The sequence below is a fragment of the Archocentrus centrarchus genome, chromosome 13 (assembly GCF_007364275.1).
Source record: "Archocentrus centrarchus isolate MPI-CPG fArcCen1 chromosome 13, fArcCen1, whole genome shotgun sequence".
Lineage (NCBI taxonomy): Eukaryota > Metazoa > Chordata > Actinopteri > Cichliformes > Cichlidae > Archocentrus > Archocentrus centrarchus.
This window is the reverse complement of record NC_044358.1, coordinates 3,000,825-3,021,234: the sequence shown is the minus strand read 5'-3', so window position 1 is coordinate 3,021,234 and position 20,410 is coordinate 3,000,825. Positions and strand designations below refer to the sequence as shown.

The window sequence follows — 20,410 nt, the reverse complement described above, 5'->3', positions numbered from 1 at the left end:
ATCCTACCAATGGCTGGACGAAGCTGGGCTGAAAGACAACACAGAGGCACTAATAATGGCAGCACAAGAACAAGCCCCAAGAACAAGATCGATAGAGGCTGGGGTCTACTGCACCAGGCAAAGGCCCCAGGCGCAATGATGCCCCTGAGACAATCCAGCAGGGTAGAACATACTAGCTGTTAAGGTATACACAGAACGCTAAACCAAGTGGAACTGCTGGAACCAAGTGGCTGGCATAGTATACAGAAACATCTGTGCCAAGTATCCTGCCTAGAAGTCCAAAGGTCAAAATGGGACACGCCCCTAAGGGTGGCCGAGAATGACCAAGCTAAGATCCTGTGGGACCAAATACAGACGAATAAACTGGTGATGATTGCTGATAGATGTAGCGATACCAAGCAATAGCAACATTAGGAAGAAGGAACATGAGCAGTTTGACAAATACCAAGGGCTGAGAGAAGAACTAAAGAAGATGTGGAAGGTGAAGACAACACTGGTCCCCGTGGTAATCGAAACACTCGAGGCAGTGACCCATAAACTGGGGAAGTGGCTCCGGCAGATACCAGGAATGACATCCGAGACGTCTGTCCAGAAGAGCACAGTCCTAAGAACAGCTAAGATACTGCGCAGAACACTCAAGCTCCCAAGCCTCTGGTAGAGGACCCAAGCTTGAAGGACAAACAAAGACCGCCTACAGGGTTAATGGGCAATTTCATATATACACAGACGTGTACATTTTTACATGTACACACACACACACACACAAATGCCATAACTCAATTGGATTGCTGATTAATGTTATTTTGTCTTTGTTTTTCCAGTCCTGAGCACCTATCTGAGTATGATAATACCAGCAAAAACTGACACCAAAAAAGTTGACACCAACTGCAGCCTAGCACAGATCAGGAAAAAAATGTATAGATAGTAGAGCCCAATTGATTTATCAACAGGCCAATATTATCAGCTGACATTAGCTCTTTACCAGTCTATCAGTATCGCCATTTACAATGCCAGATAAATGGAAATTTAAAGAAGTAAAGAAGAGGTGTAAGAAACACCCTTCAACCATGTAATGAGTGTTTATTTTGCATAGTTTGTACTCTTTGAAACTTCCCTATTGGCCACAAATGGTTGGAACACCATAAACACAAGAGAGTAATAGAGTAAATAAATAACTACACATAAAAAATAATCTATTTATGAAATCCGTTTATGTTTTGTGTTTGAAAGAGAAAAAAAATCCCCAATTATCACAACATTGAATTTTGAAATGTATATTAATACTTAAACTTTGGCATCTGTATTGAAATTTTGGTGTTCGGTGACACGTTTTGGTGTTGGTCTTATCAATCCTATATCAGTCAGGCTCTAATAAACAGGTTTCGTTACTGCTTGTGTAAAACTGGACAATGATTATCTTTGGGAAGGCACAACAAAATTCAAATGGATTAAAGCATACATAACCCTACACAGCTATGGCAGATTAATAGAATACTTTTGACCTCTCCTTCTGTGTAACTTGCATTTCAGTGTCTGTATTACAGAAAAACCCCACGTCTATCAATGTCTCTCATATATAGGACAGGATTTTTGATTTTTCTGCTCTGTGACACGTCCACTGACACTCTGAACAGGCATTTTACTGAGGCATTTCATCTCAACACATATGCAGACTATTAGTCCATGACAGTCTGCCTCTTATCATGCAGGAGTGGATGACACCTCTCCAGTGTGAGGCGACACTAATCTGCATCACCTTAACACCTCTCTCAGTATACATACAACCAGTCAGAGTCCCCACCTCATGACTGCGTGAAAGCATGTGTGCACAAATGTGTTCATACTATGGTGGGCCATTACAGAGGGTGTTGGCTTAGCAACTGTCACAAACACTTCACAGCCACTCAAGACCCAGAGAGCAAGGCACCTTCAGTGCTTACTTAAAAAGCCTGTGAGAAAAAAAGAAAAAAGAAAGAAAGAAAAAAACCTGCCCAGAAACATGCCCTTAACTTTGAAAACTTAAAAGAAAGCAATCGGAAAGGACAGAGTGTCATAACAGGCCAGGCTTCACTGCATGTATCACAATTGTTGTTAAATGCAACAGAAAGGCAGGGAAGGCAAGGTTATATTACTGTGTATGTGTGTGTGTGTGTGTGTGTAGTATTGCTAAAACAGCTGTAATCCTTTCCTCCACAGTGCAAGAGAAAGTCTGCTCACAACACAAGATTTGCCACATCACACTGGCCAATGTGTGTGATCATGAATAGAGCATGAGTGTGTCTTTTTAGCCGTGGCCTGTGGATGTTTATAAAGAGACTGATTAAGGACTTTGGTGTGTTTAGATCTCACAGGATGTATGTGAAGTTTGCATATTTCTGTGACAGCCTCTACATGAAAGGTGATACTCGGTGAGCAAAGCCTTCGCAATGTTGTGGATAATTTGTTAAGTTACAAGGCTGACAAAATCTTCTAATGATTTTCCAAGACTGACTTTGAAGAAGTCTTAAAACACACACACATGCACAAAATAATTTGCCCATTTTGCTGGGTAAGAGTTCTGAGGTTTAACACTGGCCAAGTTAGAACATATTTCAAGACATAAACTGCATTTCAACAAGCATCCTGTAAAAAGAAAAATTAACTGAACAGGACACTCATCTGTTTGTTCTGACATGTTTGACTGTTTTTACTATTCTTTTTTTAAAAAAATGTTAATATCTGTGGTGCACAGCTAACCTATGGAGAGCAGAGGTTAATGTTAACCCATATCATGTCACAATATGGCAGCTTATCAAGAGGTCTCCACCTAGTGGCTGCATTTAACATGACATCAGCAGTGTGATGGAACTGCACCGGTCACTCAGTGGTTTATAAATTGTGTTCACAAGAGCTAGCCTGGACACACAATACAACCAATTAATGACATTTAAATTTTTATTCATTACTATAATCAATAATTAAAAATATTATTTGATAACAGTTAATATATTATCATTTGTACTTTTATTGCAATTATTTATCCTTCACTAACTGAACACTGCAATCACAGCTTACTCACTTGCCTTATTGTTCCACCCTGTTTAGTTTCTCCACAAGCTGGGAGCGTACATTTATTAAATCATATGTGTTCAGACTGTGTAAACCTATGTGAGTACATTCATTTTGATAATATTTGGACATGGAATAAAGAATGCACAGGGAAATACAAGGCTTTTTAGCCCCATGATAAAGTCAACTGAAAGAACAAAATTAAAAGGAGCATTTGGGGTTCATCGTTAATTTTGTGCTGCAAAGAGACTTTTTAACTGCCTGCAGCTGCCAGAAAAAGACACATCAATCACTGCCACTACTGTGTGAGTTTCTACACTGTTAAGGTAGAGGTACCTTAAAGAACACGGGGATATGATACAGCTTTGAGAAGTACCACTAGTTGAATCAAACACCAATAACATGGTCAACATCGCCAGCTAGTGGCCACTGAGCTACACTGCAACAAATTCTTGAATTTAAACCATGATGATTAGGTTACATAAAGATTGGTGGTGATCCCTCTCTAATAACTAAAACAGACATACATCATAAAAGTACATTACAATACACTGACACCACTGGTTCTTAAATTTTAACTATGTCATATTTCATTTGAGTGAATCGCCAGGAACTCTTTTGGCTATAGCAAGTTACAAGTTCATGATATGCATCTTTTTAGTTACTCTGTTTTAGTCGTTTTAGTTATTCTGAACTCAGTAAGGACACACGGTTTATATCCTCCAACCACAAACATAATGAATGCTGACCATTGTAAAAATGTGGTCATCAACCAAAATTAACTTCTGAGATTGACAACACAGATTGATGACACACTCCAAAAAGAGCTTGCTTAATAGATTATAGACAATCACACAGACATATTTATTGATCAGTGCAACATTATCTACAATATGCAATTAGTCTAAACACTTGCTAAATGCTGCACTTATTTCAAAGTGCCTTAATCCTCTGGGGTCTGGGGTATAATTGGCTATTTTTGACTACTTTTGATTTTATCTTAATAATTCACCTTACAAACTGTTTACCTTGCCTCGTTTGGTATCATTTCTTTCAGCACAACCTCACATGTGTGACTGTACAGTTTTTTATTTTGACAGACTGTATTAACACATTGGACCTAAAAAAAAAAAAAGTTTTTTGTTTTTTGTTTTTTTTTACTGTGAAAACCACAAACATGTTTAACAAACTATTTTTACAACTTAAAATACTAATACAAGTTATAAATTTTAAAGACTTACGTACAAATACAGCAAACAACAAAGTTATATACAACTATTTCCATTAAAATGCAGGGGATGCCACAGGCGTTTTTTGTACAACTATAATAAGATGCCACACAAATTATTTGTGCCACTCCAAAAAACAGCTCCTGCCCACCACAGACTGAGGGGCTCATCACAGGTAAAACCTGTCATCAATACTGTCTGTCTTTCACCACTTTTTCGCCCGTTCCTCGGCAACCAAATGCCACATGTTGCTGTTTAATTTTCTGATTGGTTGATTCCTGCAATTGGAAAGGGGATGCTGTAAATTCTTTTTTATTTTTTGGTTTCTTTTTTTTCATTGCAAACACTTCCTGTTAGCGAAAATCCAGTTTTTGCCGTTTCTTTCTGTATGAAACGTGCATCGAACATGACGACATTATACAGGAAATTTGGCCTATCAGCGCAATTTAAAAACCGGTACGTAGTTTGAAGTCCACACTTTCGATTCACGTTGAAACAGAGACTCAGTGAGGCAGCGCCCTGCTGCTACGTCATCTTAAATGGGCGCTGTCATTTGGATGCATCCGTCCACTCCAGAGGGTTAAAGACAGCTTTGAAAAAAATTGCTCTTCAGTGCAAAGTTATTATCGTTAATGAAAACGAATGAAATAATAAAAAATGAAATTTAAAAAACGTTTTTGTTAACTGAAATAAATAAAAACAGTAATTAAACGGAAAAAGCCGTGTAGGTTCTCAGTTATCCAGGTCATAGGTCATGTCTCTGGAGCTTGAAAAAAGGGCGACTTTTTTTTCAAGCTCCAGAAATTACTAACTGAAACTGTATTCTGTGTTTACAAAACTAACTAAAAGATACTGAAATTATAAATAAAAAGCGCTTTGTTTTTGTGTTTGCCAGTTTATTTAAAAGCCTTTAGGATTGATATAAAATCATTTTTTCCGCTCTAGGAGTTTTAGCTGGGGGTCCATACGGCTGCTCACTGTGTGTGTGCGCGCGCATCTGCTCACCACGCCAATCTGCAAAATAATAGCAACAGCAAAAGTTGGGAGCATTTTTTGTTTCTGTCAGTCGGCACCGCAGATAAAACACTTGGACATAACCACAAGGTAATTAACACACACAATACGATGTCGGCCACTTGCATACGTAGCCCCCGCAAAGACCCAGCGCAGAAGACTAAATCAGGCCTAATAATGAGTATCTAACCAAGCTAGCGTCTCTGAGTAGCACAGTATCTATGCACAGAGTTCAGTTTGTTCATGTTTCGCTGTGTTCTGATGTTTTACACCACATGCCAGGTAATGTTAATCTACTGCACTGAAGCTGTAACTGTATCTAGTGCTGTGTAGACCAATTTATTCCCAATTTATTTTTGAGATAAGAGTTTCCTGGGAGTTTAAGTTTTTGGATTTTTCCTTTATGTTGCTCCCCATTGAGGTCTCATGACAATCTTTTTTTTTTTTAAATGGTATAATTTGTTGAGGTTTTATTACACAATAGTTACTCTTTCACCTGACAAATTATGAAAAACAAAAACTAATACAGGAACTAATGAAAACTTAACTAAAATTAAGCATTAAACATAAAATAAAAACTAATAAAAATGAGCAAAAGCACTCTAAACTAATTAAAACTCGCTCAATTAGAGAAAAAAAAGTTACAACGACAAAAAATAACTTTACCGTGAAATCCAAAACGTTTATAACCCCGCTTCAGTGAACCAGTTGATATTTATTATAGTAAAAAAAATGTTTAATCACACACCATCTGAATTGATCAGAGTTCTGAAAGCTTATGGCAAAAAAGGATCAGGCATAAAAAAATAAATAAAAAAAAAAAATGGGGTTGCATTTTTACAGCCCAATTGGATGTGACTTACAGACACGCTCCAGATCTGCATCCCGTCAGTATAGCCAATCATGAGGCAGAGTGGAGGGTCAGTGGTGCCACTGTGCATCTCCATAAACTCTGGGTTGCGTGTAGTGTCTATGCAAAGAGAAAATGTGTAGATAATAGCAACGTTAAAAGTTTAAACACTATTACAAAACATCTATGAATTACATAAAGCATTGTCAAGTGAACCACAAAACACATTTACACCACATTCCTGTTATTGACTTGGATTATGGTGAGAGAGCCATAATGCATTATGGTCTCTTATATAGTGGCTCTTAAAAGTTTGAAATAGTAGAAGGTATACACAGAGTATGACTAAGCGTTTTTAATATTTGAGCAATGACTTCGTACCATTGATGTCAGCTTTCTCAAATCGAACCCAAATGATTTTCTCTTTCTCATCAGTGGGTGGAGCCCCAGTATATGCCTGTAGTAAAACCAAGAAAGAAGGAGGACAAAACAGACTCAGCATAAACACCAATAACGGTAATAAAGAATGCCAAGATCTGTCTTCAACATTGCATTTATTTTAAACAGCTGGAGGTTATCCATGTTCCATTTTTGGTTTCTGATCAAAGTACATCAGATATCAGTAAAACAGTCACCCCACTTAGAGTGTCACTTTTTTAAGTGTTTAAATTTCACAATAGGACAGAAAAATTGGTGTCAAAATATTTTTTTTGTATGAACATTTTTGGGCTGCTAGGAAAGGTAACATCTTTTCAGTTAAATAATGAATTAAAAAAGCAAATGTAAAAAAAGAAATTAAAATTAGTAAAGCCACATGCTAGAGGAAAGTTACCTGAGGGACTACATCCTGTAGAAAAGTCACAACACTTTCCATATAAGACTGCTCCCTATGAAAACAAAAGCTCAAGTTATCACAAATGGAAATAATGTATCGAGAATTACATTGTAACATCGATATGTGGGGGTGTTACATGAGTAAATTAGAAGCAAATATCAACTGTATGCGCAGTACGTCGCAAAAGTCCAGAACAACCCCTAAATTATTCATATTTTACTTCAAAAGGAGCCAAACCTTTTTGTAAATTTTTAAAGTGGTCTTGAGCAGTAGCTCTCCAGGCTTTCTGGAGGTCTTTCAAAGTTTTTCTATGAACATTTGCTGCTTTTTCACTCATTTTCAGTCCAGTCCTTGTAGCTGACCATTTTCAGAGGACGTTTTTTTGTTGTTGTTGTTGTTGTTGTTGTTGTTGGTTATTAAGCCACTTAACACAGGCCTATGAATCATTCAAGCATAAAAAAGGCACCTAACTCAAGGGATGAGCCAGTGTTGTGTCTATACATAAAAGACAACTTAGCAAACACTGCATTTTAAATTTTATCTTTAGACACTTTGTTACTAGCAGCCTGTCACAAAACAAAACACAATTTGTTCCCATTTCTTTAGTTGAATCTACAAAAATGCTGAAGCTAACACTAACAGGCATAAAATAGTATATTTGCAAGGTGATTCTTAAGGAGCTATTAGCTGAAAACTTGACATATCTCAGCATGGTGTGCAGGAAAAAAAGATCCAGCGAAGACCGGGCAAAGCCCCATGGAAAATGGTCTGTCAAGAAGCCAATCTTAAGGAAGGGAAACTGAGGGCAAAGGCTGAGTCGTGCCAAATTACACAAAAACTGGACTGAAAATCAGTAGCAACAAGTCTTATGGAGTGACTAATCCAAATTTGAAATTTATGGTACGTTGGAGGTCTGGAAAAAGGTATAACAGTGCATCTATAGCCATCTGTAAAATACAGTGTGTCATTTCAGCCAGTTGTGTTGCAGATCTTGCAAATCCAAAGAGGAGCTCTGGAACGTCCTTCAAGAAGCCTGAAGAACCAACCTGAAGCCTTCTTATAGAAATCACAAATATGCTTGATTAAGAGTTGAGGCTATGTTGAAAAATAAAGGTGTTCATACCAAATATTGACATTAAGCATGTGAGAGCTGTACAAATTCTGTTTTTGCCTTATATTCACTATTTTCATGTATATTTACACCTTTCAATAAATTGCTGCCCACATTTCCCATTTTCCTAGCAAAATATCAAGTAATGAGTGGTGCCTCGAGACTTTTGCACACTACTGTAAAACATTTCAAGGAGGTTCAATTGAGGAGATCACATCTATCTTGGAACTATCCAAGTTCATCTAGTATACTGTTTCTTATTCTTGACACTTGGGGCAGAAATAAAGGACATATGTCCACTCACAGTAGATACAGTATCATGATTTCAAGGGATATTGTTAAGATAATAAAGCTTTGTCCTTACGTAGCAGCTTGTGCTCTCACCAAAACCCCTCCAGCACAGCGACTCGGTCTGCGTGGAGAGTCCGTTGCCATTTTGTCCTATTGGTTTGATATCCTGAAAAGATAAAAAGGGACATTTAGCAAAAAGGACTAACTTGACCTGGCAAGCAGCTGGCGACCAGCTGCTGGCTAGAATCCTTCTTTTGAAATCTCCCATACGAGCTGCATTTCCCCTTAATTCAGAATGGTATTACAGGTGGAGGTGGGTCAAGTGCTGTTACAGTGTGTGAAGTTTAATGAACAGTATGCATCTATAGTATGTATTTGAACATCGTTCGTTGGTGACATGGTTCCGAGTTATCACATTCATTAGATTTTCAGAAAATGTGACCTCTGACACTTAGCTTGAGGTCAAGGTTGCCGAGATTCAAACTCATCTTGAGAGTTTTAGTAGATGCATCAATGATTTAAATTTGAACATTCTAGGTCACATTGTTCTTGAGTTATGACCAACGTTAAAGGTTTTGTGGAACAGAAGTCAATGCCAAGGCTATGGACAGCAGCTCAACTCTTTCTTCAAAACAAAGCTAAAAATTAAATCTATACACTGCAGCCACTCTGTGGCTCCCTGTTCAGGCAGCCATTTTTGGACTTCCGGCAACAGTTACCCTATATTGGTGTGAAGCACAATCTCTCAGCTTTCAGAAACCGTTTGAATTCTTCCAAAAGAACAAACGGCTTCGAAATTACGGTGATTCAGAATTCCTTTGATCAGCTGCCTCAGTGGTGACACGCTCGGTGTTAACCCGCTGTTCACGGCTAGTAGGGGCTAGTAGAATTACAGTCTCCTCTTTTCAGAGGTTGAAAAATAATGGGACAACTGAATGATTAGTTTCATGGCCAGGTGAGACCTGCTCCCTTGTTGTTTCATGACAAATAAATCATACACTATATCGGAAGTGGATTCAAAGAGTTGAATTTGTATTTTATAGCTTTTCGCTGTAATATTAAATATGAGGCCCAAAGAGATGTTAGTGCAAGCATGAAGTCCATCATTAGACTAAAAAACCAATAAGTCTATCAGAGAGACACCAATTGATCCGATCAGCTGCTAACAGCACTTCCTACGTTAGAATATCCTTCATCACTTTGTCAGCATGAACTATCACATTTTTAATACAAGTCACTAACTATGCCAACAGGAAGTTACACCCATTTTACTCGGAACTGTAGTTTTTTTTTTCTACAAGGTCTCTCACAGCTCCTGGGATTTTATGTTTAATAGGAAGCCCCTTTTAGCTCCCTTTTCCCTCTTGTTCCGGCTCTGTTTCACGCTGGTCACCACGTTGCTTTCTGTAGCCCCATGAAATCAAGCACATTATGAATGAAACTAGCCTAGTAGATTGCAAATTGCAGTGAAATAATACTATGGCACAGCGGGAAAAAAAATATCAGTCTTGCATCGGTGACTGGACAAAGTGCACAGGATGCGCACCCGTGCATCTGATAACGGACTGGTGAAATTCTCAGCCCAGCGCAATACGACCTCAGCATGGCACAGTGTCAGGCAATCAACCACTGGCTAGAACCCTGGTTAAGAAAAACAACTTTAAAACATCTAACCAAGTCAAGAACACTCTTGAGGAGGTAGATGTATCACTGTCAAAGTCTACAATCAAGAGACAACTTCATGAATGGAAATACAGTGGATTTACAGCAAGGCGCAAACCACTGATTGCAGTCAAGAACAGGAAGGTCAGATTAGACTGCCAAAAAACATCTAAGAGGTGGCACAGTTCTGTAACAATAAATAAATCAATCAATCTCTGGACAAATGAAACCAAAGTGAACTTGTATCAGAACGACGTGAAGAGAAAAGTATGGAGGAGAAAATAAACAGCTCATAATCCAAAGCATTCCACATCATAAAAAATAATTTCATAAAAGTCGTAGGATGAATTGTGAAGTGTACACGTCTGCACTCCCTGCTCACATTCAGCCAAATCCTACAAAACTGATCAGAGAACACTTCACAGTGCAAATGTATAAAGACCCAAAGCACACTGGAAAAGCAACCCAAGAGTTTCTCAAGGTAAAGAAATTAGATTTCCTTCATTGGCCAAGTTGCTCACCTGAGCTCAACCCAACAAAGCATGCTTTTCCATTATTAAATGCACAACTAAATGCAGAAAGCCCAACAAAAAAGCAACAACTGAAGATTGCTGCAGTAAGAAACGAACAGAACAACTCAGATGAGGAAACAACATTTGGTGATGTCCAGGGATTCTAGATTTCTAGCTTCAAAGTATTAAAAAAAATCTTTAGATTTACATTCATGTTACTTTGTTCCAGTATTTTTAAACTTCTAAAATGGAGGACTGTGTATAAAAACGGCTGTAATTCTTAAATAGTTCATACAAAATTTGTGTAAAACCCCCTCAATTAACCCTGAAATTTGCACTTGAATCACATACTGATTGTTTGAGTTGCAATCCATTGTGGTCGTGTACAGAGGCAAAACTACCAAAACTGTATTTGTCCTAAATATCATGGAAGGTACTGTATAAGCCATCAGAATACTGCAACAGCTGTTTATTATGCCTCCAGTCAGTCCGATATATTCCAAAACCTAAACAATTTATGCCACACATGGTAACAGCAGTGCCTCGAGTCCAACAAAAACTGACTTGGCGAAATGAAGCATCCCTACTAACTAATGACACAGGGTCTTTATACGTTTAACCATTTAGTAAACCAGCATTCAGCTGTCTTTGTTTTGTCTCTACAAGCGTTTCCCAAACAACTACCGGGGCTAACAAGACCACTCTACGGACGTTATTGTCACACCACCAGGCAAAAGCTTGTGCGACGGTATCAACAACAGTAGAAATAAAGCTATTTGCAGTAAACAACAGTTACATATACGAAATTCTTTACCGCGAGCAGCTAGCGGACCTATTCTAGTAACAATTGTAACAGCTGACAAGGATACACACAGATACTGGCTAACGGTAAAGTTATGGCAGTAGATAACCCAACGACTAACACAGCTAGTTAGCATTAGCTGATAAAAGTCCCTTACAGTGTTAAAACGAGCCAGCTAAAACCCAACAGCTGGAGATACATTTGTCAAGTATCAATAAAACATTACTTCCTAGTAACTACAGATACAAACCGAGGAGCTGAACGCTGACACTCTCCTTACCTATACACTTCGTGGTGCCCTGAAGAGCTCTGCAAGAAACAGTAAAAACACAAACAGATTTGCGGAACAGTGCTGTGCTATTGAAAGCCAATCAGATCACGGAAACGTTGTCGTCAAACCAATCATGTAGCAGCAAAGGCGGGAACAATGACTGCGTCACCTTAGAAATAAAGCTTTTACAACTTACAATAGTCCATGAACAATGTTCACTTTGATGTGTTTCTAACTGAACAGCTTCAGCAATTAAAGATACTTGAGACTATCAATTATACCAGACTATCAATAATTATAATCAACACATTTGGAGAAATCCCCTTACAATAAAGAAAGAAAAACTGAAATAGTTAAGACAGCAAGCTGTGATTGTAATGAACCCTATGTTAAGACAAATGCTGTTTACTTCGTTATGTTAACATTCATTAGGCTGTTTCACTTACTTATTAATTCAGTAGTAAGTGAAACAGCAAACCAATTTGTAGAATGAAATATATTGAAAAAAGGCTACTCTGTTTATTATGATAATCACATAGGTTTTGTGACTTTGATTCTGACTTGGGCAGCAGGGTGGCGTGGTGGTTAGCACTACTGCCTCACAGCTAAAATGACATCTAGAAGATGTGGGTTTGATTCCATCTTGGCCCGGGCCTCTCTATGTGGCGTTTGCATGTTCTCCCTGTCTCTGTGTGGGTTTCCTCCCACAGTCCAAAGACATACACTTACTGGGGTGTGAATGGTTTTCTGTCTCTCTGTGTTGGCCCTGTGACAGGCTGGTGACCTGTACAGGGTGTACCCTTCCTCTTGCCCTATGTCAGCTGGGATAGGCTCCAGCCCCCCTGTGACCTCAAACAGGATAAGAGGATGATGGATTTTCACTTACTTTGTAGGTATTGTCTCAATATGGACCAAAATTTCTGAGGAATGTTTCCAGCACCTTGTTGAATCTATGCCATGAATAATTAAAACAATTCTGAAGGCAAAACCAGATATAACCTGGTACTAGCATGGTGTACCTAACAAAGTGACCAGTGAGTGTATATAAATTATGTTGTGTTTAATTTCAAATCTCAGTCAAATCCATCCATCTTCTGAGCTGCTTTTTTGAATAGCTGCTGCGAGGAATAGTGGGGAATGGTAACCCCACAACATCTATTCTGACCTCATGGCATCAATATAATGAAATAAACAACCCTTTACACTCACCCTCACATCTATGGCCAATATAGAACCATCAAATAACCTAACATACAAGTCTGTAGACAGGTCAGAAAGCTGGAGCATGGTATGTTTTGTTTTGCATGTCCTAATGTTACATCAGGACAAGCAAAACAAAACATACCATGTTGCCTGTCTTTTATTCTTTTAAATAAAAGAATCTACATGGATGTCTTCACCTTCCTGCACTCTTTCCTGACTGAAAAATTGTAAAATATTATTATTTGTATAGTTAAATAAATTTATTATATTGCCAAAAATTATTTATTATTATCTGTCAGTGTACCCCACCTCTTGCCCTATGGCAGCTGGGATAGGCTCCGGCCCCACTGCTACCCTAAATTGGATGAGTGGAAGAAAATAGATGGATAGCTGACAGTGACAAGAGGTAAAAGGAGTTTTTATTTCAAACTTTTCATTTAGCAAAATATATAAAATAAATAACTAGTAAACAATATAATATTAATAATAATAGTAATAAAACATGATGAAAACACTCCAGTACACATAAAACTGTATTATTGTACATAAATGATCAAAAGTAAAAATAATTATTCTGCACAGAAATGTTCCCTATCAGTGTTATATGGATTAATATTACAGATGTTTAAGGCAGAGCTCATTTTAAATACTTTATAGTCTGTTCAATGTTCAGCAGACATTCTATAAAATGTCCTGTGAGGACCACATATCACTGAAAAAAGTTGTTAATGAGCTCAGAAATATGGGTCTACATTTTGATTTCCAAAAATGTAAATTAAATACATTATAAAGAAAATAACAGTTAACTAAATCACATAATTAAAAGGACTGAGTGATGTGTGGCATGATTAAAAATATTAATAGAAAATGAAGGTGGCAAAACAGCTGGTAAACTTTAAATTTGCATATTTTGCTTTATTGAACATTAAATTGTAATTTTAAAGGTCCCAAAATGCTTTTAATTACTTTAAATGAGAAAAATATGAATCTTTTCTGCTGTTTAGTTATTTTTCTCATCCATTCATGTATTTTTCACTTGTGTGAATCATGAAAGGACAGGTTCCTCCACAGCATGTACAACCGGTAAACAGAAGAAAGAGCTGATATTGAAAAATCCCACCAATGGCCAGACAAAGCTGGCCTGAAAGCTATTCTGCCCTAATAATGGCAGAATAGCTTTATTGTCATTATATGTCACATATAATGAAATTACAGCACAAGAACAAGCCCTAAGCACAACATCAATAGAGGCTGGGGTCTACCACAACAGACAAGACCCAAGGTGCAGGCTGTGCAGAGCTGCCCTTGAGACAATCCAGCACATAACAGTAGGGTGCAAGATGCTAGCTGGCAGGGCATACATAGAACACCATAACCAAGTGGCTGGCATAGTATACAGGAACATCTGTGCTGAGCATGGCCTGGAAGTCCAGAGGTCAAGATGGGATACGCCACCAAGGGTTGATGAGAATGACCGATCTAAGATCCTGTGGGACTTCCAGACATAGTGGTGGAAATACAGACGAAGAAGCCCGTAATGATCGATGTAGCAATACCAAAACATTGCAAGTAATTATCAGTTTAGTTCATTTTGAGTGTACCTCTCTTCATATTTGTTTATTTTTATCTTGCAGTTGCATTTTCTTTTGAAATGGCTTTTCAATTCAATTCAATTCAATTTTATTTATATAGCACCAAATTACAACAGTCCCCTCAAGGCGCTTTATATTGTGAGGTAAAGACCCTACAGTATTTACACAGAAAACCCAACAGTCAAAACGACCCCCTATGAGCAGCACTTGGTGACAGTGGGAAGGAAAAACTCCCTTTAACAGGAAAAAACCTCCAGCAGAACCAGGCTCAGGGAGGGGCAGTCATCTGCTGTGACTGGTTGGGGCTGAGGGGAGAGAAAAGAATGACAAAAGACCCACTGTGGAAGAGAGCCAGAGATTTTTAATAATTCGTGATTAAATGCAGAGTGGTGTATAAACAGAATAAAAAGAGGTGAATGAAAAGAAACACTCATCATAGGATTATAGGAACCCCCAGCAGACTAGGCCTATTGCAGCATAACTAAGGGATGGCTCAGGGTCACCTGATCCAGCCCTAACTATAAGCTTTATCAAAAAGGAAAGTTTTAAGCCTAACCTTAAAAATAGAGAGGGTGTCTGTCTCCTGAATCCAAGCTGGGAGCTGGTTCCACAGAAGAGGGGCCTCAAAGCTGAAGGCTCTGCCTCCCATTCTACTCTGAAGCATCCTAGGAACCACAAGTAAGCCAGCAGTCTGAGAGCGAAGTGCTCTATTGGGGTGATATGGACTATGAGGTCTTTGAGATAAGATGGGGCCTGATTATTCAAGACTTCCTATGTGAGAAGAATTTTAAAGTCTATTCTAGATTTAACACACTGTAAACCTAACAGCATGTCTCAATAAAAGAAATAAGTTCATTTAACTCCTGAAAAAGGTGGAGCCACTCATTCCCATAAATTAAATGTAACTAAAAATGAATTGTTGAAGTTCTAACTCAGTTGTCTTGAGTACACTTAAAGTTGTTGAGTATTTTAAGTTGTGGTAATATATTTCCAGTTAGCTCCGCTGACTCATTTTCTTGGAGTTTACCTTATATCATTACAAAAAATGTAAACACCACTTCATCTTTCGTCTTTCAATTGTTGTTTCTATTTCAGTTTTTCAATAATCACATAGCAAATATGTATGCAGATAATGTTAACAATCCCCCAAAGTGTAAAGATTTGATGTTGGTCATATCAAAAAGATAGAATAATTAATTAAATCAGTAACTGTTAAATACATTGATTCACAGAAAATTCACTATTTTGACAAATAATGTTTGTATAAGTACATTTGTAGATTTAAAAAAGAGGCACTCGTGAGTGCCTGGGTGGCTCAATGGAAGAGCAGGCGACCACGCATGCCACATGGTGATGCTGACAGCACAGGTTTGCATACCCACCGGCGTCGGGATGCAAACCTGTAACTCAGCCCCCAAAATATCTGAGTTACTTTGACTGATAATGAGTAATTTTTTCATGCTTTAAATGTTTGAGTTAATGAACTTAAATGATTCAAGGCAATCGGTTTCCCTCAAATAATTTGAGTTGTTCTAACGCATCGGGTTTTACAGTGCAGGAAGCCAATGAAGAGAAGTGAATATGGGAGAAATCTGCTCTCTCTCTAATTCCTGTCAGTACTCTAGCTGCAGCATTTTGTATAAGCTGAAGGCTTTTCAGGGAGCTTTTAGGACAAACTGATAATAATGAATTACAATAATCCAGCCTAGAAGTAATAAACACATGAATTAGCTTTTCAGCATCAGTTTGAGACAGGATGTTTCTAATTTTGGAAATACTGCAAGAAAGTAGTCCTACATATTTGTTTAATATGTGCATTGAAGGACATATCCTAGTCAAAAATAACTCCCAAGATTTCTCACAGTGTTACTGGAGGCCAAAGTAATGCCATCCAGAGTAAGTAGCTGGTTAGACATCATGTTTTTAAGATTTGTGGGGCCTAGTACAATAACCAGTTTTATCCAAATTTATCCAGACCTTTATGTCTTCAAGACATTCCTGCAGTTTTACTAATTGATGTGCATCATCTGGCTTCATGGATAGATAAAGCTAGGTATCATCTGCATAACAATGAAAATTATGCAATGCTTTCTAATAATACTGCCTAAGGCATGGGTAGGCAACCTGTAATCCGGAAAGAGCCATTTGAACCCGGTTTCCATGGAAAACAAAACAGTGAGAGCCGCAAATACTAGCGGAAGCCGGTAGTAACGCGAGTGACGCATATATTGAGAAACGAAAATAAATAAATAGATAAATAAAATGATTTTATTTTAATATTTCAAGATCACAATAATGTTCCAATTTAAAACTACAACAAAAACCGAACTGACAAAAATAAAATGCACTTCAATTGGATACTTATAATTTACTTCCGCGAGCCGCACAGAGCCGCAGATTAAGCTTGGATGAGCCGCATGCGGCTCTGGAGCCTCGGGTTGCCGACCCCTGGCCTAAGGGAAGCATGTATAGTGTAAATAAAACTGATCCTAGCACAGAACCCTGTGGAACTCCGTAATTAACCTTAGTGTGTGAAGAAGACTCCCCATTTACATGAACAAATTGGAGTCTAAAAGATAAATATGATTCAAACCACTGCAGTGCAGTACCTTTAATACCTATGGCATGCTCTAATCCAGTGCTCTTCAACTCCAGGCCTCGAGAGCCCCTGTCCTGCAGGTTTTAGATGTGTCCCTGATCCAACACACCTGAATCAAATGGCTGAATTACCTCCTCAGTATGCAGTCAAGTTCTCCAGAGTCCTGCTAATGACTTCTATATTTGACTCAGGTGTGTTGGAGCAGGGACACATCTAAAACCTGCAGGACAGGGGCTCTCGAGGCCTGGAGTTGAAGAGCCCTGCTCTAATCTCTGTAATAAAATGTTATGGTCAACAGTATCAAAGCTGCACTGAGGTCCAACAGGACAACCACAGAGATGAGTCCACTGTCAGAGGCTGTAAGAAGATCATTGGTAACCTTCGCTAATGCTGTTTCTGTACTGTGATGAATTCTGAAACCTGACTGAAACTCTTCAAACAAACCGTTCCTCTGCAGATGATCAGTTAGCTGTTTTACAACTACTCTTTCAAGAATCTTTGAGAGAAAAGGAAGGTTGGAGATTGGCCTATAATTAGCTAAGACAGCTTGGTCAGTGATGGCTTTTTAAGTAAGTAAGTTTAATTACTGCCACCTTGAAGGTCTGTGGTACATTGCCAACTAATAAAGACTGATTGATCATTTTTAAGATTGAAGCATCAATAATTGGAAAGACTTCTTTGAGCAGTCTAGTAGGAATGGGATCTAACAAACATGTTGCTGGTTTGGAGGAAGTAACTATTGAAGTTAACTCTGAAAGATCAACTGGAGTGAGAGAGTCTAAACAAATACCAGCAGTGCTGAATTAACATGAAGATAAATCTTTGAGATGGTTTTGAATAATTTTTCTCTAATGTCTAAAATTTTATTTGTAAGGAAATCCATGAAGTCACTACTAGTTAAAGTGAAAGGAATACTCGGCTCTACAGAGCTCAGACTCTTTGTCAGCCTGGCTACAGTGCTGAAAACAAACCTGGGGTTGTTCTGATTTTCTTCAATTAATGATGAGTAGTAAGATGTCCTAGCTTTATGGAGGGCTTTTTTATAGAGCAACAAACTCTTTTTCAAGGCTAAATGAGCATCTTCTAATTTAGTGAGACGCCATTCCCTCTCCAGCTTACAGGTTATCTGTTTTAAGCTGTGCGTTTATGAATTATACCACAGAGTCAGGCACTTCTGATTTGAAGCTTTCCTTTTCAGAGGAGCCACAGTATCCAAAGTTATACGCAGTGAGGATGTAAAACTATTGACGAGATAATCGACCTCACTGGGAGCAGAGTTTAGGTAGCTGCTCTGCACTGTGTTGGCACTGAAGAGCATAACAATGAAGGAATTAGATCCTTAAACTTAGTTACAGCACTTTCAGAAAGACTTCTGCTGTAATAAAACTTATTCCCCACTGCTGTGTAATCCATTAAAGTAAATGTAAATGTTACTAAGAAATGATCAGACAGGAGGGGGCTTTCAGGGAATACTGTTAAGTCTTCAGTTTCTATGCCATATGTCAGGACAAGATCCAGAGTATGATTAAAGTGGTGGGTGGGCTCCTTTACATTTTGAGAGAAGCCAATTGAATCTAACAACAGATTAAATGCAGTGTTGAGGCTGTCATTCTCAGCATCTACATGGATGTTAAAATCACCCACTATAATTATTTTATCTGAACTGAGCACTAAATCCGATAAAAAGTCTGAGAAATCAGACAGAAACTCTGAGTAAGGACCAGGTGGACGATAGATAATAACAAATAAAACAGGTTTTTGAGTTTCCCAATTAGGATGGACAAGACTAAAGGCCCTTTCACACCGGAGCGTTGCGTAAAAATGACACGAAATTCCAAATCTTTCGGATGCGAACCTGTCGTGTAACCTACATACACACTGGACGTGTTGCGTTTTTGCGACAAAATCCTCCTCATATAACGCACGGTGAAAAAAAAAATCCAGTCAACATCAAGCGATGATGTAATGAGGCCCTGATGTTTCTAAACAAGAGAAGGAAGAAAGAGAGATTCTGGGTTCATCCAACTCATAAGAAAGCTGCATTAAGAACAGGCGATTCCGAAAAATATTTTTAACGCACGAAACATTCGCACAGAATTTACGCGTCCGGTGTGAAAGGCCCTTAAGAGTCAGAGTTTCTTTGTCTGGGTCTTTGATTAATTACTAAGCTGGAATGGAAGATTGCTGCTACTCCTCCTCCACACTGACACTTTTCCATAGAATCACTCCACACACAGAAACACAAAAACTTTTTCTAGTACTATGAACATTCACAGTTTTGAAGTTGTAAAAACCCTTTGGATTATAACTTCCTTCTCTCAAAAAACATGCTTTGAATATTTCCTGGTAGTTGATTATTTTTTGTAGTTATTTAATTTGTGCTGTTTGGAATTTTACTAGATCTGCAAATTTCAGAAATTCATTGAATTAGTATGATAAAGTATAAAAAGTTAATTTAATTTGTACTTTGATACTTATTGCCCCAGACCACTGAACAATAGCTTAAATAAGGTGACTCCAGGGCACAGTAGAAATTATGATCTAATGCCTGCTTTGCCCTGTATAGTACTGTAATGCTCCTTGATACTTTAGAAATAATATATTTAACATGTGAGTTCCAGCTATGTCTTTCATCTGTCATTACCTAAGAAATCTGTTTTCATTGATTTCAGTATTGACCCCATTTATTTGAATCTTTACATGTTGAATGGTAAGTGGACTACTTCTTATATAGTGCTTTTCTACTCTAGCTGAGCACTCAAGTGATTTATACAACACGTTTGCTTTTAGCCATTCATAAAAGCACTGTTTTCTACTTCAAAGTGCTTTCTGTCTAACATTCACGCACATTCATACTCTGACTGTTGTATCCAGGGCAACTTGGGGTTCAGTATCTTGCCCAAAGATAATTTGGCATGCAGACTGGAACAGCCATGGATCGAACCACCAACCTTCTGATTAGTAGATGACCTGCGCTGCCTCCTGAGCCACAGCCACCCCCAATTTAATCAGCTATTTCCAAATATTATTTGATTTTATTCAGATTTAGTGATCATTTTTATTAAGTCAAGTCTTCAATTTAATTATTTTGGTAGTCATCTCAGCCAGTAAATGTTGTAAATCATCAGCAGAGTGGAAAATATTTGTATCATCAGCAAACAGTACCATTTTTAATACTTTGAACACATTACATATGTCATTACTGTATAGATTAAACATTTTAGGGCCCAATACTGACTCCGGGGTACACCATAAGCAATGTCCATACATAAGGAGCAGTTTAACTTCACAAGTTATTGCTTGTTTTAAAAAACTCCCATCTCAATTTAAAACCCCCCCCCCCCCCCCCCCCCCCCCCACACACACACACACACACACACACACTCATGCC

At 38.2% G+C, this 20,410-nt stretch overlaps 1 protein-coding gene across 2 annotated transcripts in view; it reads right to left on the bottom strand.

The window, feature by feature from the left end:
• Nucleotides 1–11,704, bottom strand: part of bcas3 (BCAS3 microtubule associated cell migration factor) — a 479,890-nt gene extending 468,186 nt beyond the window's left edge. For both annotated transcript variants that reach the window (XM_030744094.1, XM_030744095.1), the window contains exons 1-5: nt 11,635–11,704; nt 8,452–8,544; nt 6,974–7,028; nt 6,523–6,598; nt 6,155–6,261 (exon numbers count right to left, since the gene is read on the bottom strand). In XM_030744094.1, coding sequence (XP_030599954.1) covers nt 6,155–6,261; nt 6,523–6,598; nt 6,974–7,028; nt 8,452–8,522 — 309 coding nt within the window. In that variant the 5' untranslated portion in view covers nt 8,523–8,544; nt 11,635–11,704. The remainder of the gene's footprint in view (nt 1–6,154; nt 6,262–6,522; nt 6,599–6,973; nt 7,029–8,451; nt 8,545–11,634) is intronic.
• Between the last annotated feature and the right edge of the window lie 8,706 nt (nt 11,705–20,410).